At 46.5% G+C, this 24,487-nt stretch overlaps 1 protein-coding gene across 2 annotated transcripts in view; it reads right to left on the bottom strand.

Moving 5' to 3' along the window:
- LOC138567250 (protein SET-like) overlaps positions 1–24,487 on the bottom strand; it is a 321,007-nt gene that overhangs the window by 227,488 nt on the left and 69,032 nt on the right. Inside the window, exons 2-3 of one of the 2 annotated variants that reach the window (XM_069645263.1) lie at positions 2,938–3,015; positions 2,243–2,354 (exon numbers count right to left, since the gene is read on the bottom strand). In XM_069645263.1, coding sequence (XP_069501364.1) covers positions 2,243–2,354; positions 2,938–3,015 — 190 coding nt within the window. Of the gene's footprint in view, positions 1–2,242; positions 2,355–2,910; positions 3,016–24,487 lie in introns of both variants that reach the window. The other variant, XM_069645262.1, reaches the window with a different exon arrangement.

Genomic DNA, 24,487 nt, shown 5'->3' with positions numbered 1-24,487 from the left:
ATCCGCCCTCGCGAAACGACGGTGACACAATGAACAGTCTGGAAAGTCTAGTTTGAACGACAGAGTAGTACACGATCGCTAGCGAGAGCCAGAGAGGAAAAAGGGAAGAAAACCTTCCGATGATGCAAGTGCGTCCAGTCCCGAACGAGCGGAGAAAAGGACTGATGGGCGATGAGCGGGGCAGAGCCAAGGTGGGCAGGGTTACGGCCACGTGCCTCGCAGAAAGAGGGACACATTTTTGAAAAAATGTTTTTGGATGCTTTTTACAAAGTGCTCCGGTCCCGTCCCACAGGACGGAGAGATGTCCCATAAGTATGGAGGAAAGGGGACGGGACGTAGGAGTATTCCCATTGAATTTGGCCGCAAAGTGGAGGATATCATCTAGTTCTGTATTGATGAAGTCAATGCAGCAACCAGTGACGCATTTGTTACACAGTGGTGGATTTTTAATTTAAGAACCTCTAGAACGTGGCGTGGATAAAACTGCAAGAATGACCATCATTTTAGCCCCTTATATATTAGCACTTGTCCAAGATGTTTGCCATGTGCCCCTACTTACGCGTTTGCTTTTTCAATCAATTTTCTATTGCCATGGCTCAAATCAGTACGGTTAACATGCGACGTGTCTGCTCGATGGTCTCCCAGAGGGCACACAGAAAGCTGCGCTTTAGGACCCAGCTCTTTCTCCGGCTGTTGGTTGAATTGTCGGTACGCAAGTGCGATAAAAAAAAAAACACTTAAAAATGTGCACTGTGCAACATGAGTTGGGCAGGCAGTTGGTGTCATCATTTTGACATACTTTGCTGTGAAACTTCTTTGTGTGACACTGCACTGTGAATCAGACTCAGTTTATTTGAATTAAGGTACGCTTTGTGGGTTTTCTTCTATCCCCTTGAGTGGCTTTCACATTGTTTTTGACAATCTTATTGGCACATACGTTTTCAGCATCTTATCAATCATTGTTTTTTGCCATGGGACGAGTGCCCTGTGTGGATCACTGCAGGTGGCAGTGTCTTACTGGTTGTGGGAAAACCAAGTACGTTCCCTTCCCTTTTAGGCCTTTACGAAATGTGTCGGTCTTATACAATTGTGAGCATTTAATTCTACACTTCGTAATTATGTTTCTAACATTAGGGACAACTGTTTGGAGGCCAGATTGGTTTCATCTTTTCTTTTTCTCGATGAGTAGTTGCTCTGTACCGTGAAGACCGTGCATAAAATCTGCATTCCACGTCAAAACCGGTTGGTCTTTTCCGCTACTTCTGGGTGCATAAAATCATACTTCACAGCTCTACAAGAGATACTTGTTGAAGTATAGGCCTTCCCCTCTTGAGACACCTTCGTGTTCAAGACACTTCCTTTAAGAGATGGTGTTCAAAGAAAAATTCCATGCATTCTCATAATGCTGTGCACTTGTGTGTAACTGATTTATGATTAGTTCATACTGAGGCACTTTAATGACAGTTTACATTTGACCAATGTAGCGTTTTGTCACTACCGTTTAGTATGCATATGAATTTACCCACGTGGGTCATTTACTATGAATTTGCCCCGATTGTATTTTTATCACAGCAGGTCATTTGGTGTTTCCCTTTTTGTACTTGTCCACAATTGTGTACTGAATACCTGCTGTGCTGGCCATTATATATTTGCTTCTATATTAAATATTGAATGAATAAGTTTTAAGTTATTTCCAGAATCTCCTTACAATTCGCTCTACCGAGTGGTTCGAGTTATGAGATACCTGCTTTTTCTACTGAAAGCATGCTGAACACCCCCCTCCCCAACATGGAGACAGGTGCTGGGAGGCACAATTCTGGGGAAACTAATTTTGTAAATTGAAGCAGACATTTAATAAAACAAAAAGGAATTTCAGATAACTCAAGGTCCATGTCCGACCCCTCCTCTGCGCCCCCCCCCCTTGTAAAGTACAGCGTGGTTCCAATTTGAAGATGGCCGCCGGGGAAGAACTTTTGAGTCCCCCAAAATGCATTCAGGGGGAACAATGGCCATCAATGTGGTGACTAGGCGGCACAGAGCTACAGTTTTCTTTTACTGCCAATGTATTGGATGGCATGCATGAGGCCCGGACAAGGCTTGGATGCAGTTTCTTCCATACACATCCCACCATTAAGAGTAAATTAACCCAACACAGAACACCTAAAGCAGGGCCCAGCACTCTGCACTTCTGAGACTAGCTTTGCAATTACCAATCATGCTAGTGCATGAAACATCTGCTCACCTGAAGAACCGCACTGAAATTCCTTCACAATGACCTCGTTCTGGAAATATGGATTCCCACTGAAGTAGAACTTGATTTTGCAGCTTGATTTCATGTGTGTAAAATCTTCGACCTGGTGTAGAGAAGAAAAAGATCCTGAAGATGAGGCAGACCGAGTAAAGCTTGCATGTACAGCTAGGTCATGGAAGCAGGTCCACGCCAAGTAGCTCCTACAGACCATATACAAGCTACATTAGCGCCATACCTTCCCAGGGGTTCGATGACTTGCTTGAATGAGGTGTACATAATCCAAAAATATGATATTATTTTGGAACGTGATACTGGCATCTAGTTGACTGAATAAGCAGCCACCATCCAACCTACTATGGACCATGGCACTAGCTTTGATGAGCAAACCTACAACCCAAAAGGATAGAAATAGACTACACTAGCACTGACTGGAGAAGGGCTATATTAAACGAACAGAGAGCAGACTATGGCACTAGTTCCCACCCGGGGAAGACATTCCCAAGACAGTAGATCTGACCAAGCTACGATTGGAGCCGGTCTCAAACATCCCAAGAGGAAGAGGACAATGACCCGTCATTACATCTTTCTGGAGGAAGCAGCCACAGCATCCCCATCAGGACATCAGATTTGAAAAGGCTAACCATGCAAAGCCCACTTACCTCCGGATTGAAGCAGGCTTTCCTTACCTGCAGGTTTGTCATGTAGCTCAAAGTATCCTCGTCTCGGTCATCGATCATTGCTGAAAGCTGAGGGTGATTCAGGAACTAGGATGGTTAAGTAAAGGAAAATAAACAATAGACCGGACAAGGCTCAAAAGTTAACTTGAGCCACAAAGTTCTGTACAGTTATTTAACTATCACATTTGTGGATGATCTTTGCTGCAGTGTTTTGTGCATCTTTGTATTGGCAAAGCAGGTTTGTGGGTGACCTTTGAAGGCAGCAATGAGGTTATGTGCCAACTCCGAGATGCCTCTTTGCAGGGGACCAAGTACGGGAGCAGATGAACAGTCTCAGGGCAATTTGGATTATGCCATTAGTTGCAATGTTCAAAAGGGCACAATTAACTGAGTGCATCAAGATTCCATGACTGCGGAAACTCATTAACGTGTACTTGTATTGTTGGAGCAAGCAGAGGGTGGGGGGTGTCAGATCACCAAACTGCACAGATGAGTTATGGATTTTAAAGAATACATTTGAGAAGAGTTTACTGCCACCTTTTACTGCTTACGTTTTCTGTATCAGCAATACCAGCCGGCACTTTAATACTTCAGGGGAAAAAAGGATTGCCACATAAGGACATACTCCCGTTTGCTTTGTGGATGATGCCAGTAATAAGAAAACATACCCATGTTTGTTCTGCAACTATATCACAGTATCCCCATGTAGGAACATACTCCAGTTGGCTTTACCATTATAAATGCATGCCAAAGTATGAAAACGTGTCCAAACTGGCTGTTCTAAAATGCCAGTCGAGCTACATAACACTTATCATGCTTGCTTTATCAAAGATGCCCAATACAAAATGTCATACCACAATACAAAATGACTGAACTGGCTGCATTGAAATGCCAGCGTAGCTACATAATAGCACTTACCATGCCTGCTTTATCAACCATGCTCAGTAAAACATGCAATGCCTGCTCCCTGGTGTGCCAGCGCCTTGCAGTCAGACATAATCACAATAATATGTGATTAGGTGTGATTGTGAGGCGCTGGGGGGGCACTGGGGTAAGGAATTTTCTTTACTGCCCATCTATCAGATGCCCAGTAAAAAAATGACACGCCTGTCCCATGGGTCCTGAGCTCCTCACACATGCACACAATCAATGTGGTTATGTGTGTATGCAAGGTGCTAGATTATCGGGGCAGGTATGTTATTTTCTGCTAGACATCCATCATAGATGTCCAGTTAAAAAATAAATACCATCCCTGGGCCACACAGCACCTCAGACGGAGATCTTATTTTTGCGGGTGGGGGGATTTGTGCAACAAATGTATTTTTAAAATGCCTTTGTTGTACAAACCGAAAACAAAGGTGATGGCTGGAATATTTAGAATAAATATTTACCTCCGGCATTGCTCTGGGCAACCCTCCAGACCATCGTTCTTCGCCTGCCAAGCAGTCATTACAGAAGGGGAAAGACCATATGCAAATCAGTCTTGGTCCCACCCCAAAAGGGGCAGTCCAGCCCGAACTGCTAGGTCACATCCCTTCTGCACGAGACCACAAGCATCCCCCAAACATGTTTCGGCCTTGTTGGGCCTCATCAGTGAGTAGCAGCTTGGGTCTCTAGGCCCAGCCGACACCTGTTTTAGGGTGGGACCAAGCCTTTGCATATGGTCTTTCCCCTTCTGTAATGGCTTGGCAAGCGAAGAACGATCGTCTGGAGCAGGGGTCTGCAACCTGTGGCTCTCCAGATGTTTCGGACTACAACTCCCATGATCTCCTGACATTGACTATGCTGTACAGGCCGGATAGGAATGGTAGTCCAAACACATCTGGGAGCCAAAGGTTGCAGACCCCTGGTGGAGGGTTGCCCAGAGCAATGCCAGAGGGTAAGATTCATTCTAAACCTTCCAGCCATCACCTCTTTGTTTTTGCTTTGTTGTACAAACCTATCCCCACTCACAGAAATCCTCTGACCAGCACAAACATACCCCCACACACACTTATACACAGCAAGTACTCGCTGTCTCATTCACAGTCACAAGCACCAATCATGCAACTCACTCAAAAGACCAGCATAAACGAATCCATACACATTTGAACACATGTACACAACATACAGAGCAAGCACCGTTTCATTCGCACAAACATCCATCATGAACTCAATCAAGACACAAGCATACACATTTAAATAACATGCACACACACATTTACAAAAACACACAGAAAGCACTCATTCACACCAGCATCCACCAGCCACCATCATACATTCACCTAACAAGCATGCACGCATCCATACACAATTTAAATAAAAAAAAGATTAACATAAACAAATGTACTTTCTGCCGCGGGTGCTGAGGTTACAGCGCTCCAGCCCCCTGTAAGCATGAACAGGTATCAGGAAGTTTCCTGGTTCCTGCTCATGCATGCAAGGGGCCTGAGCATCGGTCCGTAGGCCCACTCCAGCCTGCACGGTCTATGTGTGAGGAGGCGCAGAAACGCCTCCTCGCACATACATACATGCAGTTACCCAGCCAGCATTTCCTATGAGCCATGCTAGGCTGGGGAAGCAAACGCCCCCAGCCTTGCATGGCTCATTGAGCTTGCACGGCTGGGTATGCTGCTGCTCCACTGGTGGGTCGACGCCCCCTCACCCATTATGGACGAGCTACCCCAGATGAAAAAGCTCAAGAACTTTAGTACCAAAATATCCCCAATACCCTTTTGCAGGACAGTCTGAATTGTGGAAGTACATTGAATAGAAAGGGTCAACAGGTGAGCAAGACCATGGATAGCTTTGCAGAGTAGAAGTAGGAACGTTAGAACCATTTTGAATGTCCATCTAGCATGGCGACAGTAAGTGGAGGAAGTAGAAGGTGCATGTGTCGAAGTGGAGTGCTTGGTTGAGAGGTGAGACAAAGGTTTGTCTAGTACGAAACTTGAGATGAGCAAGATGGAGGTTTGATGTTAAAAAGTAGCGGTAATGAACTGTCAAAGAGGATCTCAAAGTTGCAAGCCTTGGATGAAGGAATGAGGGTAATAGAGGGTGGGGTTGTCATTGGAGGAAAGGAGAAAAAGGATTTTGGGTTCTATAGTTATCGCCATCCATTGTGGGAGGGCTGTGAGGCAGCTGGCAATGAGTTTAGAGTGGTTAGCGGTTAAAATGGGAAAGGAGAAGATATGGGTGTCATCAGCAAATAGGTGGCAGTGTAAAGCAAAGGATGCTAGTTTGCCTAGTGAGGCGATGTAAAGTGATGAGGCGTGGGACAAGGAGCGATCCTGTCGGACACCTTTCCTGTGGAGGGTGTGTTTTGATTCCAAGAGATGCAGGGCACGTGGTCGAGAAGTACGAGGACACTCAATTGAGTGCAGGGTCCCTGAAACAGGAAAGATTGTTTGAAGGGAGGATCCACTGCCCAAGACTGGGGGTGTTCCAAATTGGATTAATATCAAGCAGAAAGGAGAGAAATGGGCAGGTCAGAAAGATATAGACGTGGGTAAGACGCAAAGAAATTGGGGGATCCCCTCCAGTGCTTTGCTGCACCTTAGTAAATATAAATATTCATACAGTATTCCCAATATAACAAATAAAGCTTGGCTTTTTCCGTAAAGCGGTCTGGTCTCTTATTCACATTGCTTCATAATGAGTAGGCAGAATATATGGCCAATGCATTTCGGACTGCTCTGTCCACCATCAAGGCAGACTCTGCATACAATTGACCCATAAAACCTTGGTCTTCGAAAACCGAACGTATCACAGGCAAGACCGCTCACACAGAGGCAGTTGCATAGCGTGTTTGCAGCATTCTCATCGCTAAAGAGTAACAACCCTATCATGGTTAAGAGTCATTTTGATAAATCCCCCTCACATTTGGTTTCTGAAGCAGAGCGTATTTCATGCTGTAACAGGCAATACTTTACAAAGCAACTCACTTAAGGACTTCAGTAGTGGGGCAGAGACAGGTCTGTAGGAGGTAGTACTGTTCGTGTCAGCAGTTCTTTACAATTATGTGGGGTGGCTTATTTCATACCGAGCAGGGAAAACACCTTGAAAGGTTGAAGAGATAAAAGGTTGAATATCGACAAGGCAAGAGGTAGTGACTGGTGCAAGCTTTGTTCATGGTGCAAAGGGGGATGCGCAGCAGGAGCACAGTATATATTAGCAAAGTGGAGGCAAGGTATGAGAGTTTAGTGTGAAAATAATTAAAGTGAATGGGGTAGGGTGTTGGAGGAGGGAGAGGAAGTGTGAACAAGGTGTATGTTATCTTAGTGACTTGGGACAATTAATAGGCAAAGTCATCAGTTGGTATATGCATCTGGGAGCAGAGAGCAAAGCGTGGAGGATCATGGAAAGTCCAAGGGTGAGAGCAGAGTGGATATAAGGTCAATGTAGTAAACTACTTTGGATGAGTCAAGAGCAGTAGGGTTAGCAAGGAGTCTGAGGGCAGTGGGGGGGAGCAGTCTTCACCCAGCACCACATGTGGAGGCAAGTGGAGGTTTTGAGCTGTTAGATCATTGGGGGTAATTTATGGTGGAGGTGAAGGAGCAAGCAAGTGATAGTCGATGTTAAGGCCATTGAAGGCTTGTTTGATAGAATGGGCAACAGAAGGCGAGGGGGTTTAGAAGGAGTACTTTGTTTGGTCAACGTATGGTTCCACAAGCCAGGTTTGAACTTTCCCTTGGTGATTGGTGGGGGAAGAGATGATTAAGCACTGAATAATCTGAGGGAGGGGTGTCAATAGTGAAGGCATCAGATAGGCATAGGTCTAGTGAGTTCCCACTGGTTTAAGTCGTAGGTTTATGTTGGGTGAATGGTCAGTAAAGGTGGAGTCAAACTGTAGTGGTGGGCCATTGAAATAGTAGGGAGTTGAGTCACCTACTCAGATTAAGGTGACCTCCACTGGAAAAAACATCACAAACAGGCTGAGCATAAAGGCAGGTGGGCAAACTGCTCTGGGGGTGCTTCAATTGGCCAGGGCCCTCCAGCACTGGCCTGTACAACACTGACGAGGGTTGAGCGCAGTGCTGCCAGTCCACAGTGATGGAGAAGACAACCTACTCAGAAAGGCTGGTGCCAGTACAGGAAGTCGCAGAAAAATGTATGGAGGACATTGACAGAAACCACTTACACTCAAGTCAAACGATGTGCTGCTTCAATTCCATCCAATATACAAGACCTCACATCCTCCGATTAATTTCAATCCATTAGGAAGTGACCTGGTCTTTTGGTCTAGTATTTTCAAACAACGACATTAAGTAGGTGAGTGAAGCAGCCCTGAAGAAACGGCAGTGGTGCAGAACGGCACACAAAAAAATAAAAGAAAAGTGCCTATGTAACCAAATCCTCAAATACAAGGACTTGTGCAATCTAGCAATTGTTCTAGACATGCCAACATCGGGGTAAACATTCTCCAAGAGGGAATGTGAAGGGAAACTAATGACCCGATGCCCAATTTCGAGTGATGCTAGGCTCACCCTTCACAAGTTGGCATGGATCGGGCACAGTGGGGCATTACATGGTCAGGAAATACTTTTGGTTTCCTTTTGGCCAACTTTGCTAGCTCCCTACTATATGGAACTGGACCCATGTGTGTGTTCTGTGAGGCTTTTTCCAATGTATAACTGAAGACTGCAGCTCAACGCATGCGCTGCCTTTGTGTCCCAGAGCAGGTTGTCATCCACACAATATCAGATTTGCAGGCTAGTGGCAACTAATTTGCTCATGAGCAAAATGGCTGCCAGATTGTTTTTTTCTAAAGGTCCTGTGACCTGTCCATGGTCTGGGTTCTGAAGAATTTACAAGGACCACAAATGCTTCCCTGACTGAATGGATTTAGGTTTAGCTGGTTGAGGATCTTCCAAATGCCTGAAATTATATTCCTTCGAGAATAAAACAAAGGTAAAGTTGACCACCAATTTGGAGGTTGACAAATAGCTGAAAGATGCATGGGTTGGGATTGAAAGGTTTGAGTCATGGCCCAATCTGTGGATCGTCAGTCAACTACATCAACTGATCCGGTTTACTGAGAGGAAGACTGGGGCGCTGAGGCTCAGTTGCTGGACTCCTGAATGAGAAAGCTCTGCTCCTTTACTAACAGAGACAACCCATCCTCTGCATCACTCCCCTTGAACCAGCAGGCAGTCTGATCCTCATCTGCAGCTTTTGTGGGTGCACTGGATGCTCTTGGTCGTGTGAATCACTTTCCCAAAGGCAAGAGCACATTGTTGTTGCTGGAGATTGGACAGCACGGTTTTCTGTCCAAAATTACTTGCTCCATCACTAGATTCATCAAGTCCAACTTTCCTCCGAATAATCTCCATTGGCCAGCCCTGCAGTACTCACCAGAGCATAAACAGACCTTTCCCAAAGGGTCAGTATTTTTATTTTTTATTTGTGCATTTGGATACAGTTAGTACCTTTTGACTACTCGTAATTATTCTATTGAGTAAAGCATACAGTATACAAGTATTAAAATATCATTAAAAAGGAAAACAGAAGAATCGATCCAACAGGGGCTTACCAATCCAGGGTCAGTTTCCTGGCTGCCTGTTGCCATACATAAAAATTCTGCCGCAGTGGTCACCAGAGATTCAGCATCAAATATTGTTTCCCAGAATTGATCTGAGGAATAGGAGCTAACTTCACTATAGGCCCTGTTATACTCTGTGCACCACACAGTCAAAATATGGCATGCAGTTTCCACCTGTATAGAGCATAATCTGCATAGCCTTTCGCCTACAGGTCGGCACGCCCATGGCCCTGTGTATTCTAAAATGAGAAGCGTTTGAAGGCGGGCAGCACAAATAAAATCATACCAACATGGGGAGATGCAGTTTTACCAGGTAGGACTTGATCAAGTGTGAAAGCCTGGTGGGCATAAGAATAACATTTTCTAAGGATGGCCAGGTGCTGAATGCCCCGTTTGAGATCCCCACTGCCAAATATGTCAAGACAAGGTCTAATGGGGACTCCCAAGTACCTATACTGAGTATCCTGCTCTAGCTTCACTCCCCCCAACCTCCATTTAAAAGAAGGAGCTCCATATGCTGCTTTCCCGCAAATCATTCAGGTGGAGGCTGTGATTGCCTGCAAAGGTATCTAGGGCATTGGGTGAATGCTGCAGACCTAGCGGTGTACGGTCTAAGATCACCATCGTCTGCATAGAATAGACATGGGCCCGTCCCATCCCATGGCAGATGATTCTCAATCGCTCCAAGCACCAAGGGTAGCTCAGATGTATACAAGTTTTATAATAAGGGGGCCAAAGGGCATCCCTGTTTAAACTCCTGTATGGTGCCGAGCGGACTCGACAAGCCCCCCTTTCTGAGACAATCTCACCCTAACCTCGGTGCCACTATAAGTGCTTTGATGAAGTACAGGAGTGATTGGTCTATACCCCATGCTTCTAACTTTCCCCAGAATATTGTTAATATGCAGCTCAGCTCAGCCCATCATTGCGAAAGTTACCTCAACTGAGTTTTTAAACCTAGTCCACATCATTTGAATCTTTGCCATCAGAGGCTTTGCTGCCTTTAGGAATCAGGGTGCCTTCATGCTCTAAATCAGTCACTTGTTCCTTCCTTCAGTGCTTTGGACTCCTCTTGCAGACCTTTGCCCTGGGAATTCCCAAAACGAATGGCTGCATCAAATTCTTATTCCAGGGCCACACCTTTGGTTCAGACCTCCGCTCCAAATGTCCCTTGTCGGCATCTGCCCGAAAATCACCTCCCCTGCATCTGCCTCCCAAAGTTGGTAACTTTGGACAGTACTGTAAATGGGCGTGAAATATTGGCTTTGTCCCGTTTTCCATATGCAAACTATCTAGACATCTTAAGAATGATTGTATACTTGTTTCAATTATGTTCTTTTGGGATCACTTTACTGTTTAACACTAATCTGGAGTACTGGAAACTCTCCCCTCCCCCGCCTCCGAACGTAGGTTGGTTCATGCACAACTTTTGTGTTTTCAGAAGCAAGTTAACATTCCTTTGTGTGCTTTGTGTAATTATTTGCACCCAACACTACACCCCCCCTGAGAGGGGTGCAGACTACTCTGCCAGTAACTACTGTGAGACAGGAATAAATTAAGGGAAGCCCTGGCTACTGCTAACACTATAAACTTCCTAGGCCCAGAGTGCTTTTGTAAATTCTTTCCATCACTGGGGGATTCTTGTTTGAAACCGTCATGCCAGTTGCCCCAGTTTCTCTGGGTTTTTGTGAGCCCTTGTAGCATTGTTCCAACATTGCAATAAGGGCTCACAAAAACACAAACTGTTGGGAAGCTGGCATGGCAAATTGAAAAGAAAAAACGCATCTTCCCAGAAGCCAGGAAGAAGGCGCCTCAGCGAAGTAAATCTGCACTCCAGAACCAAGCACCACCTTTCCAGGGGCACGTTTTTCAAGAGATCACAAGAAGCCAACAGAACCATGGTTTAAGTGGTTTTTCATCTGTGACTTCAACCCCGCCTGATGCAAGATGATTAATTCAAATGAGCAGGCCACTTACAAAGAAAAAATCCCAAATCCATATTATACAAGTTCTCAAAACAGGCACAATAACAAATTACCCCACTCTTTATGAACGTCCAACAGGTTGGCTGGCAAGAAAGGTAAAGGAGTGCGTTAGGACATTAGAGTGGGTGGGTGCGAGAGGGGGCTGGGGCAAGTGGACTGTAAGGGATTGCAGGCACTAAACACAAGTCTCTTTCCCCCATAAAAACCAAGAAAAATCAACAGTAATAAGTATCAATATTACTGAGTCACTACATTGCTTACCTGCAGAGAGGCACCAGGACAGAACAACCACTTGTCTACAAGCACAATGCCTCGAGACCGCTCCAGCACCTTCGTCTCTATCAGACTGCAGGGCCGCGAATCAGGATTCTCAATACCTACCCTTGGCATGCCCAGTCTGCTTAAGCATTCAATTAAGTGCCTCAAATATGCAAAATTTCATAAGCCAGTCCAGATATCCATCTCCCACCACTGCAGATAACCTTTCATTACCCAATCTGCTCTAAACTTTTATGGGGTTGTGGATCTTCCCACTTCATCCAGCTACTGGAGTGCAGCAATGATACTCAAGACATGCATACTCGCTCATCGTGGAAATCGCCCTTTGCCTTCATCCTCTTATCAGAGGAGATTGCAGTCCAAGAGACCAACGCCACTTACCAAGCCCACGGTCATAAGCTTTGTGCACAGTCCAGGCAATGGTAACTTCTATGAACTGCCAGGGCTCCACGACCATTAGGCTGAATTGAAAAAGCAGCCCCGATTAAGCTGCCCTTGCGCCTGCGGTATCAACAGCTGCCACCAAGGTGCGTCATGCATCTGATAAGATTCTTGTGCAGCCTCCAAGCACCAATATTGCACCCACACATCCACCAGGGATCAGAAAAGAAAGCACTTTTCCCAACTTCCCCAGTCCCAGCAGTCAACCAGCCAGGACGCCATTTTTGATCACTGGAGCAGCACTCCCCAATGATAAATTCCACCCCCCCTTGCCTTACACCCCCACCCCCGACCAACCACACACAAAAGAAAGCCAAACCACGCACACAAAAGAAAGCTATCGGACAATTACCACCTAGCTGCGCACATGGAACTTCAACCGCGACGAGACCTCCAGAGGACTCAGTCACATGTTCTACTGAGTCGATGGTATGAGAAGCCAATCTTCATGTTTCAGCTTTCCAGGACCAGAGGGGAGGGGGGGTTGTTATGACAGGGTCAGGTGACAGGGAGGGGTTCCCCCACTGTTCACACTCCCTATGCAAATTGTCCTGGCTATTGAGGGAGTGGCTAAATGTTATGTAATCTTAATAACTTCCCGACTCAAAGGTCAAATGAAGTGCCAATGATTAAACATTCTGCTACAAGATCGAGGCTCATGAATGTCAACCCCGAGATATACCAACTCATCTGAAAGAAACCCACCGGCTTTATAAAGACCCAACAGAGTCAAAGACTATACCACCATGAAGCATTCAAAAGTGGAGTGCCGACAGCCTCCCACAAAGACACTGCCAAAAAAACACTCCCAGGGGCACGATGATGGTAGTGAACTCTTTCAAAACGGGAAATGGGGAAGGATGCGTGTTATAGTAGCTATGAAATATGCACCAAATAAAAACGGTTCAGGAAAAACTTAGATGCAGACATAGTGAGCTTTGCCTTTGATGAGGTATTGTGTTGTAATGAGTGTCTCCCCTCCTGTGTCTTCCTTGCAGTGGTGATGTCAGTGGAATGTGGTGAGGTCACTGTGCTCTGAGTGTTCAGGGTGTTGTCATCTGACTAGTGTTCCATGGGGGACAGTTGGAGATAGAGAGCTGGCTAGCTAGGATATGCCAGTGCTTTCCTGCTGTACTATTGAGCTAATAAACCCATATAACTTACCTGCTGGCTCAGGTGTGTTGATGTCGAGTCCACTTTGTTACACTGGCGACGAGGATGGGATTCTGTCGTGGAGGGGACAGCTGAGGCTCAGGACAACGCCCTCCAAAAGTCCACATCCTTTTGGAAGCAGTCAGCTATGCGGCTCTGGAGTCCAGACCAGAGCTGCAGCCCAGCAGGCCGGGTGGTACTGGAGCGAATAGCAGGTTCCTGTGAGGTCGGAGCCTGGTCCTGGTATTCGAGGAGGTACCAGTGGAATTTTGCATCAGGCCCTGTGAGTTTATTACAGCTGTCTGAAGCGGAGGCCTGTGGAGCTACGGTGCCTCTGGGTCCAGCAGTCGGGGCGACGAGTCTGCTAAAACCTCCGCTAGTGCTATGTGAGCAACACTTGGGCCGGGTGCTGCTGGAGCGAGTGGGAGGCTCCTTTGTATTTGGAGCCTGCTCCCGGTATTGCAGGAGGTACCAGAGGACTTTGGCTTCGCGCCCAGGGATTTGTTCGGAAGCTGCCTGAAGCGGAGGTCTGCGATGATCAGAGTGCCTCCGGGTCCAGCAGTTTGGTGCGCGTGACCCCAGTGGGAGAGCACTGAGGAACAGCAACTTTTGGCAGGCGTTGTCTTTCCATATGGTTCGTGTCTGGGGCTGTTGCAGGGGGCGGTGTTACACATTGCCCCAGAGTTCGGTGTTGCTGGACCAAGGAGCACCGCCGTAAGCAGCAGATCCTTCATGGCGGTGTGTGTGGGCTGCGAGTTGGCTGCCGTGGAATGTGCTGGGAAGCAGGTCTGCAGGTGCTGGGGACTGGCATCCAATGCCTGGCACTCAATCAGCAGAACTGAACTCTGCCTTGTATTTTTCAGAATGACGTGTTTTTTTTATTGCGGAACGTTCCTGTGCAGAGTACTGAAGCGCAAGGGAATTCCGGAATGCACTGAGTGCGCAGTACGCATGCGACGTGAGGACAACGTTGTTCCTGACAACCTCGTTTCTGACTCTGTACCTTTAGTGTCCGCGGCGAGTATGAATCTCGTTGCTGTATATGGGGAGCGCTTTGCCCCTGTGGAGTGCTGTGTGTTTCTTGACGCAACAACATGGATTTCCTTATACAGGAGTGCGGCGCTGGGAGGTCTCAGGAGGACATTTCCATCGTTGCCTGAATTTATTAGTAGTAAGGCCAGTGAGTTGTTTCGTGTGCTCGTTGTGGCCTCCTCATTGTTATGTATTGGGCCAGTATGGAGAGAATGTACGTGTTGTGGCCTCGTAATTGTGAAGATGTAGTAGTTTACAGTTCGTTTTAGACTGTTTTGTTGTAACATTTTATTGTGCAGGTCCGGGTCATATCTGGGGACATTGTTACCGTCTCTTCCCCTTTTGGGTTGTAAATCGTGTGGTTCTGGATTTCGGGTTTTCTTTCTGGGACTTGGGGGAGGGAAGTGTTCGTGTTTCTTTGCATTCTGTTCCTTTTGTTATTTCATTGCTTACATGCTATGGACTATCGAAAACAAAAAAAGAACAAAGGAGCCTATTCGGAGCATTGGGATGTTCGTATATACCTTGGGGATTTGTTTTTTTAAGATCATGCCTTCGTTGCAAGATTTCAAGGATTCGTTTTCATGTAGTGACTTTTCGCACTGCGGCTTACGCCAGTGTGTGGGGAATATTACAATTATTGTGGTGCTATGTCCTTTTCAACATTGCATTTACTTATGAGCTCCGATTAGATTTCATTTGTGTGTCTTTTGTTGTGGTGCGAGTGGGCATTTTGGTTGTGCGCATGTGGTGGTGCCCGTGTGTGGTAACCGCCGTGGTAGCCTAGTAGGTGCTAGGAGTCCCATGGTTGCAGTGGAGTTTTGTTTTGGCAGGGACCAGGGGTCCCAGGGTGTGTAGAGGTGTACTGTTTTTGGCAGGGACTAGGGGTCCCACTGGTGTATAGGTGTTGTGTGGCAGGAACTAGGGGTTCCACTGGTGTAGAGGTGTTATGCATTTGGCAGGGACTAGGGGTCCTGTGGTGTAAGTGTGTTTGGCAGGGACTAGGGGTCCTGTGGTGTAAGTGTGTTTGGGCAGGGACTAGGGGTCCCATTGGTGTAGCGGTGTTTTGGTGATTTGGTAGGGACTAGGGGTCCTGTTGTCACGTTACGTTTACTGCATGCGGACACATGCTGTTGGGTACCTGAAGGTTGGTTTGTGTGTAGTGGTAAAGCTGTTGTCTATATTTTTAGGGTGTTGGAACTGATGTTGTTAGTTGTGCTTGTTGTTGCTCTTTAGAGTTGGGTCAGTGCCCGGGGGTGGCAGCCCTGGTACCCTACGGTGGCGGACCAGGGTGGAAGGTTGTAGGTGCACTGAGGGGTTTTGGTTATTAGTGGTATATCCGTTTTAAGGGACACTGGGGTGTGGCAGGCCCTAGGCTTCAAGGGGCAGCTTGAGGTAGGTGGAGTTATTGTTTTTTTTGTTTTGTTCCTCGAGTTGAAATCCAGTTCAGTTGAAGGGAGGTGCAGCCCTTAATCTATGTCGGTGGGTTCCTCTTTTGAGAGTTTTTGGTCGACAGTGGGTAGTTAGGCTGTTGTAGGTTGGATCTGTGTTCCTTTGAGCAGGAGTAGTTGTGCAGGATTATATTTCCATTGTGCAGGATATTTCCACCTGTTTTTCTGCTTAGGCTTTTTTAGTGGGGAGCTAGTTCCAGTGGTGTCAGTGGTGTCAGTGCACTTTTACCTTTAAGGAGGGTGGAGTGTTTGTACTTCGTGGTTGGCCTTGGTGTGTGAATGGGCTCATGTGGACCGTTCCTCGGGTTTGGGTAGCGTGTTCATGAGTTTGGGTGTTGATGGGCAGATACGTGGTGGCCACGCGTATTTGTATCATGTAGAATGGTACTTGCGTATAGGGATCACCTTTGTATTAAATTAAGGGAGGGAGAAGTGTTGTAATGAGCGTCTCCCCTCCTGTGTCTTCCCTGCAGTGGTGATGTCAGTGGAATGTGGTGAGGTCACTGTGCTGTGAGTGTTCAGGGTGTTATCTGAATAGTGTTCCATGGGGGACAGTTGGAGATGGAGAGCTGGCTGGCTAGGATGTGCCGATGCTTTCCTGCTGTACTATTGAGCTAATAAACCCATATAACTTACCTGCTGTCTCAGGTGTGTTGATGACGAGTCCACTTTGTTACATATTGCTGGAAGACTAATTAGTTACTCAACCAAAGATGGATGCCAAATGAACATCCAGCGTGGAGGCGCTTTAAAGAAACCATTCTCGGTACTAGGCTTCACACATTAGGCAACACTTCCAAACAAGTTCTTTTTTTTAACCATCACCACACAATTCATGCACTTATCAAATCTACTAGAGCGCCATGGACTAGATTAAGATTGGACTATTCGACCTGTAAACCTTTTGCATCAATCTTCCATCAGCACCAGGGTCCATTTGCTACCCATCGCTGCTGACCCACCACCCTAGGGAAAAATGGGAATTTCATTAGCCCCGTGTGAGGATCCCTTCAGCTTCTAACATTTTCTTATAGGAAAGTTACTCTTAAGATAAGAATACAGTAAATAATTGGGGATGCCTTTAAAGGCAGTATTAAAAAGGTCAGGTCCTAGCTGTGGTTGCAGAGCTAAGATTCATGCAACGCCTCGGCAATCCAGTGGCACCTCCCACTGTTGTCTGCAATGAAGGCATAGACAATCCTACTTTAAATGCACTAGCCTCCTCGTTTTTTTTTTAAAACGAGCTTGAGAGCCTCAAGCTATATAGTGGAAATAAAATAACCCTCAAGACATAGCAACAGGCCGGAGTGAACAAGTCGGTTTCAAGCTACTTGCCAGGAATAAAAAGTCAATCGCCTCCTCAATTCTTTCCATACACAGCACACCATTGCTTACTCTGCAATAGTCAATTATCACTAGCTAGTGGAGTGCACATTTTGAGGCCTCTGCACAAGGATAGCAAAAACTGAGCAGTACAAACATTCCTAGTCAACACCCTCTTCTCCATACTAATGGGTAGGGGACAGGCCCAGAGCTTGCTATACAGCTTAAATTTAAAATAAAAGGAAAGCAGCAGATGCATGCGCATACACCAGACAGGACCCTCCTTGCGCACTCAATACCTCGAATGCCAGTCCTTTTACCAGGGTGGAACGATCATCTCTTATTTGCAGGGATGGAGAAAGGGTTGCACTGAGGAAAGAAGACTATTGGATTAAGAGTGAAGTAGTCACTACAGTGGGTAAATCAAGAATACTTCCTTGTGGGCATAGCTCTCTAGCACTAGTATATTTTGACAAAGTTACTCACTGTAGTGACTACCTTACTCCTAATCCATAGTCCCCTTTGCTCCATACTTGTGGGACATTCTGTCCTTTGGGATGGGACAGTAGCACCTTTTTAAAAAGCATCAAAAAATTGATTTTTTTTTTGTCCTTTTATTTTTACGTGGGGTCAACGCACGGGACCGTAACCCCACCTTACTCAGCTCTGCCCTGCACATCGCCCTTCATTCCTTTTCTATCGCCAGGTCTGAGACCATTTAAGCAACAATAAAGGATACTTATTAGAGGGGACGGCAGGCGGGCATAGGGAGGAAAGGGGACTATGGGCTAGGAGTAAAGTAGTCACTAGGGTGACTAACGATCATACTCCTACGTCCCGCCCCCTTTCCTCCATACTTGTGAGAGATTCCCAAGCACTGACCATAGGTATTACGGGTGGATGGAAATTTCCCTTATTGGAATACATTCTTGAGAACTGCCAGGCCAAATTGGGCATCCGCCCGGGAGGTCAGGTCGACACAGTAATGTTTGCAAGAGGCTGATGGGGAGGCCCACGTAGCCGCCTTGCCAATGGACTCCCAAGGGACATAATTTTGGAAGGCAACAGCAGTCGCTTTACCCCTGACCAGATGTGCATGAATGCCTGGTTGCAGGACTTTAACCTTGTAGGCCTTGGAAACACATGAAGTGACCCAGCGGGAGATGGATGCTTTTGAGGCCGTTTCCCTTTTGGGTCACCAAATGTAACGAATAGTTGGGAAGAGCTTCCGAGTACACTCGTCTTGTCGAGGTAGAACTTCAGAGCCCGACGTCAAGGTTGTGCAGGACCCTTTCGGCATCAGAGACCGGGTTCGAGAAGCAGACTGGTAAAGATATAGACTGTTTCAAGTGAAATTCGGAAGAAGGAAGGGTGAGTGGGTGGGTAGGTGCAAAGCACCACCTTATCCTTATGAAAAGTTAGGAATGGCTGTTCCACAGAAAAAGAGACTGAAGCTCACTTACAAGTCTTGCAGATGTAACCGCAATAAAAAAAAGCTACCTTCCAAGACAGATACTTTGTTCGGTTGTAGTCATGGGACGCGTTGAAACACCTCTTCCCACCTGACAAGCCGACACTGGATTGCACAGACAGAGGAAGTCGCAGTAGAAGCACAAGTCCCAACGGTGTTCCAGGCCTAAGCACTCCAGGCAAACAGAGTGAGGATCCGCCCTTGTGAAACTACTTTCACAGGATGAACAGGACACAAATCCCAGACGCTCCGACAGACGCAGGAAAGAGGACCGTGAAACTGACAAGAGAACAAAAAGAAAAATATTCCCAGTGATGCAAGTGCGTCCAACCGCACAGAGAAAAGGACTGAAGGGCGATGCATGGGGTGGAGCTCAGGAAGGCAGGGTTACGGTCACATGCTGCGGCCCAGCGTAAAACTAAAATGACAAGTGTACATTTTGGATGCTTTTTTAAAAAGTGTTCCGGTCCCATCCCAAAGGACGGAATGTCCCACAAGTATGGAGGAAAGGGGATGGGACACAGGAGTATATAGATTCACATATTTATTGAACAGTTGACAGAAGAGGGAACCCCCACAGCAATCCATATAGATTAACATTATGTATACGCCTCACATATGAGCTTTTTTCTAAGGCCAGTAAAGATCATTTTAATTTAACCCGACAGAAACCAACCCAGCACGCCTGTTAACTTTACAAGCGCCTCAGATTGGAAGAGCCAGAAATGAAGGTCAACCTTAAGAAAGGCTAGGTGGGTCGCATAGTTAAACATTTAAAAAGCACAATGTTGGATAGCTACCTACAGCTAAGATATCATTTTGTTCCTCAATTGGATCTTATAGGTCTTATATTGTTGAATATACAGCAAGGCGAGTGGAAATCAAATGTTGGCATCAGTTGGAATTCTTCGGCAGCACTAAGCAGTCAGATCTGTCATCTTTGTTCAGTGTCTGCAGAACACCCTCAAGGACTTCCAAGTTTCTGGTTCGCTGAAATTGGGGTGTTAGCCAGAAATAAAAGTTACTCCCCATAGGGACTAAAGTACTCCTGGTCCATAGGACTTACTACAGGCGTGCCATATGCAAGTAGCAAAGGACAGGAAACGAAAAAGCACCCCCCCCCCCCAAAAAAAGCATTTTGAAGCCTACATGTGGTCACTACAGCAAATGCTCTGCCCCAGCCTTGGCTCCCAAGTCCCTTTCCATCTGTTTCAGCCATATCAGAGGTGGGAGGGCACGTAGGAGTAGTGATGAACTATGGGCACTGAGTACAGTAGTCGCTTTATGGAATAACTGCTACATCTGATCACTGCCACAATACTTTCTGCAGACCATCAAGTAAGAGCACCTAGAGAAGGGCTCTGCAATGTTTGGCTCTCCAGATCTGTTGCTCCATGATCCCTTACATTTGACTATGCTGGCCAGCGATTCCTAGTCCAAAACATCTGGAGAGTCTAGGGTTGCAGACCCCTGAGCTAGAGGGTGGTTGGGCCTATCCTGATCTACCTAAAAATATTCTGCAACATACCTTGGCCAAATCGAGCATAGTCCCAAGAGCTGGCAATCATGCAATAGTGATTGTGCTCTAATAATTTCAAGGCAAGAGTTCGTCGGATTTGAATCCTTATTTTTTTAATGGTGCATCTGGAACTGTGCAAGGACCTTCAAATTATCTTTAATATATACGATTCTCCTGGGGAGGGGGGGGGCAGCAGACAATATCCAAATTGGTATTTATGAGACCCTATCTGCATATGTCTGAAGTTATGGCCACCCACATATTGGTGGGGCTGAACGCCAGGTGTATCGACTATACGATAACTGAGAAAGGAGTCTTTGTATCTGGCATGCATTCTAACAAGCAGACTAAGTTTGATGTATCTGCAGTCAAATGGGTAGAATTTTCCAGTGATCTGCAGGTCTCCATGATGAATGGGTCAATTGCAGGTGATGTTCCCACAGTTCAAACTTGGAGAACGTCCAACAAAATGTCCATAAAAGACTACCTTTATGGTAGTGAGAGAATTAGGGAGTTGGCGACATGTACGACAGGTACTTTAAAAAAAAGAAATATAGTGATCATGCATCACGTTGGAAGTGAATAATAAGGAATAATTAATTTGATGTAGTGGGTGAGATAGTGAATAGAGGTCTGAATTGTGTGGGCTGGTCAAACCGGAACTTTTGCTATTACAAAAGGGTCACCGCGGAGTACTGCATCTAGTCTTTCGAGAATTTAAAGGGGACGTCGACATGGGCGTGCCTGTAACACTACCCCTAACACGACGTGTATTGTACCCAAAATCCCTCATGCGTCGAGGTCCCTCAGGTTCAGCCATGAAGGAGCCTATGACTATCTTGAGTACAGAAAAGACGTGTCTGTTCCTTCCATCCGAGCGGGGAGGAAGGGTGGGCGCATGTGAATCTAAGCAGTTACAATCATCAGAAATGCTTTTACGGTAAGTAATGCATGTCTTCTGATGCTTGTTAATCTGTTTATAATCCCATGCTGTGCATAGACCAGCGAGCAGTACTCAGAGTTGGAGGTGGGTTGTGAGAAGGAACATTAGTGAAAAGATGTCCTAGTACTGCTTGTCCCACCTGGGAATCAGACCTATAATGAGTGTCTAGGCAATAGTGTTTTGTAAAGGTGTGTACGGAACTCCAGGTTGCCGCTATGCAAATGGACTCTAGGGGAACATTTCCAATGAATGATTTGGAAGCCCCAGTGCCTCAAGTAGAATGCGCTCTAGGCTTGAAGGGCAGTTCTCTCTTAGCAAGAGAGAAATAGAGTGTGATGCATTTGACAATCCACCTAGACATGAGATCATAGATTTGGAGACAGGGTCTCCTTCTCTACCTGCTGTCACAAACAAAAAAAGGATTTGTTTTTCTTAGTGGTCGATTTCTTTCCATGTAAAACATGACTGCTCTGCGTACATCCATTGTGTGCAGGCTTTCTCCCATGTTTGAGGGGTTCTGAAAGAACGTTGGTAGTTCTATGGATTGGTTCACATGAAACCTTGAAATGAATTCAGGCTCAAACCTGGGGTGAGTGCGCAGACCTACCTAATCTCTGAACTGTAACAAAGGGGTCTAGAACTGAGACCGCTTGTAGTTCACTGATTCTCCTAATGGAAGTAATGGCTATTAAAAAGGCAGTTTTGTAGGTGAGATCTTTGAGACTTGCTTTACGCATGGGCTCGAAAGGGGACCCCATAAGTCTAGTCAACACCATGTTTAGGTCCCATCCGGGAGCTGGGTTAGAAATGGGAGGGTGAATTCTCTTTACTCCCTCCATGAAAGCCTTAATAACTGTACCTTCCAGCACAACACTGTTTGTTGCGAAGTAGTGTAGGCTAAAAGAGCAGCTAAGTGAACCTTTAGAGAAGTCAAGGCCTAGTCAAGTAAGTGAGTCAGGTACAAAACGTTATGCGTAGGGCATCAGTCAATAGGGTTGATTCTCTTTTGCACCAGATGACAAAACGCTTCCACTTACTGGAATAGCAATATTAGGAGTCCTTGCCTCTCTGAGTATGTCCCTACATCTCTGAGGGAGTTGCAGTTGCCCAAACTCTCAGACCTCAGGAGCCAGGCCGCCAAGTTCAATGTTTGCGGGCATGAGGGAGCATTTCCCCTTTGTCTTGTAACAGGTTTTACGGGCAACACAGTTTCATTGAAGGAGATAGGGGCATTGCCATCAGATGAGCGAACCAGGGTTGGTGGGCCCATATGGGGGCCACCAATATCATTGTGACTGGTTCCTGGTGCATCCTGTGCACTCTTGTTGAGTTGGGGACTCGGGGGAAGCGTAAACAAATTTCCCCGACCAGGTTATCCAGAGTCTGTTCCCCCCTGGAACGGTTCTGGGGGTACCTGGGAGGTGTAATCGTGGCATTGAGCGTTCTGCATAGTTGCAAACAAGTCGATCTCTGGGAAGCCCCAATGTGCGAAAACGTTGGCGACAAATCTCTGCTGAGTACGTCTGCCAGAAGATTGAGTTCCCCTGGAACATGTGTTTGAGAGCCCACTTCCAAATGTTCTGGGACAGTTTGGACAGCCCTGGAGTGTGAGTGCCCCCTTGCTTTTTCAGATAGTACATGGCCATGGTGCTGTCTGAAGATCCGGACAGTCTTTCCCTGCAGTTGTGTCTGAAAAACTTTCATTGCTTTGAATAGTGCTAACAGTTCCAACAGGTTGATGTGGTTGGATGCTATGTCTGAAGACCAAACTCTGTGCGCTGTCTGTTGAAGCAGGTGAGCTCCCCACCCTGTGAGAGATGCGTTTGTAGTGGCCTCCACTGTAGGGGTGGTGAAGGATTTCCCCTTCAAGCGGTTCTCCATCGACCACCACCGTAGTGAGAGAACGAGGGCTGGCGAGACAACCAAAAGATCGTCTCATTCTCTGCTGGACTGACATCACTGGCTGTTGAGCCACTCCTGCATTGGACACATGCGCAAGTGCGCATGAGGAACCAAATAAATACATGATGCCATCATTCCCAAAAGTCGCATAGCCTTGCGTACCGTCACCTCCCGACTGGCTACAAATTGAAGGATTTGAAACAAGTTTTGGACCCTCTCGGAGGGAAAGACTACTAGGGCGTCCTTTTTTTCGAATCAGGATTTCTTCTCGTTAATGGAGAATCCCAGACTGAAAAGAAGATCTATAGTTCTTTGGGTATTTGATAGACACGTTTCGTAGGAGTCCCCTGTTATGAGCCAGTCGTCGAGGTAAGGATAAACTGGAATGGACTGCTTGCGCAGGTGTGCTGCTGCCACTGCCAGTACCTTTGTAAATACCCTTGGTGCAGAGGCTATGCCGAAGGGTAGTACTTTGACCTGATAGTGTTTGTATGGTCTTGTATCATGAATCTGAGGCATTTCCTGTGCGCCACCAACATTGATATATGAAAGTATGCATCTTTCATGTCCAATGTTGCCAAGTAATGTGAGCAGGGGAATTACCTCCTGCAGAGTGACCATACAAAACATTTGGGGCTTCACAAATTTGTTCGCTGGGCACAAATCTAGTACAGGGTGCATGGTGAGATCCTTTTTGCTAACAAGCAAGTACACTGAATAAATACCCTTGTTTACCTGTAGAAGAGGTATGACCTCTAGGGCATCCTTTTCCTGCAAGGTCTCGACTTCTTGCAGCAGGATGCACAGATGTTCTGGCGTCAGGCGTCTTGCTTGTGGCGGTCTGAACTGTGGGGTCTGGCAGAATTCTATACAGTACGCGTGGGCAACTGTCTTAGTACCTACTGGTCTGTAATTACTCCCATGCTGCCGGTTCCTTGGGGAGGGGACCAGTTACTTCCTGAGCCGTATTGATTTTGAGGGAAACGTTGACCACGAAAGGAACGTCTGTTCCCACTCCCTCTTCTTTGTGAAGATCTCTGGGTGATCTGATCCAGAGTCTTAAGGGCGTCATGCTCCTTTTTTGCAGTTACGGGGGGGCTTTGTCTACTGCCTTTCCAAATAAATGTGTCTCCTCCACTGGTTTATTTATAAGTGAAGCTTGAAGCCAGAGTTCCTTAGCCATGCATGTCTTTCAGGAGGGTACCCTGAGCCAAAGACCTTCCGGCCGTCTTTGCTGCATCCAAAGTATTTTTTTTAGCATACTTTGGTTAACTTGCCTACCCTCTGCCACTGTTGAGCAGCAGACAGGCTCGCAGCGGTTCAGGGACTTCTTGAAGGCCCTCCTCTAACTTAGCCCATTGTGCATCAGCATAGCTGGCCAGCAAAGTTGTATTGTTTGCAATCCAAGTGGTGTAAACCGCTGCTGAGGTGATCCTCTTCTCTGGAGCATAAAGTCTCTTAAATTCCTTGTCAGGGGGTGCCTCCCCAGTAAATGGGGGAACCCCCTGCTCTTTTCCTGGTGGTTGTCACAACCAGTGAAT

This window comes from Ambystoma mexicanum, chromosome 2p, assembly GCF_040938575.1.
Source record: "Ambystoma mexicanum isolate Mex_15411 chromosome 2p, UKY_AmexF1_1, whole genome shotgun sequence".
NCBI classification, from domain to species: Eukaryota; Metazoa; Chordata; class Amphibia; order Caudata; family Ambystomatidae; genus Ambystoma; species Ambystoma mexicanum.
This window is presented reverse-complemented; position numbering and strand designations above follow the sequence as displayed.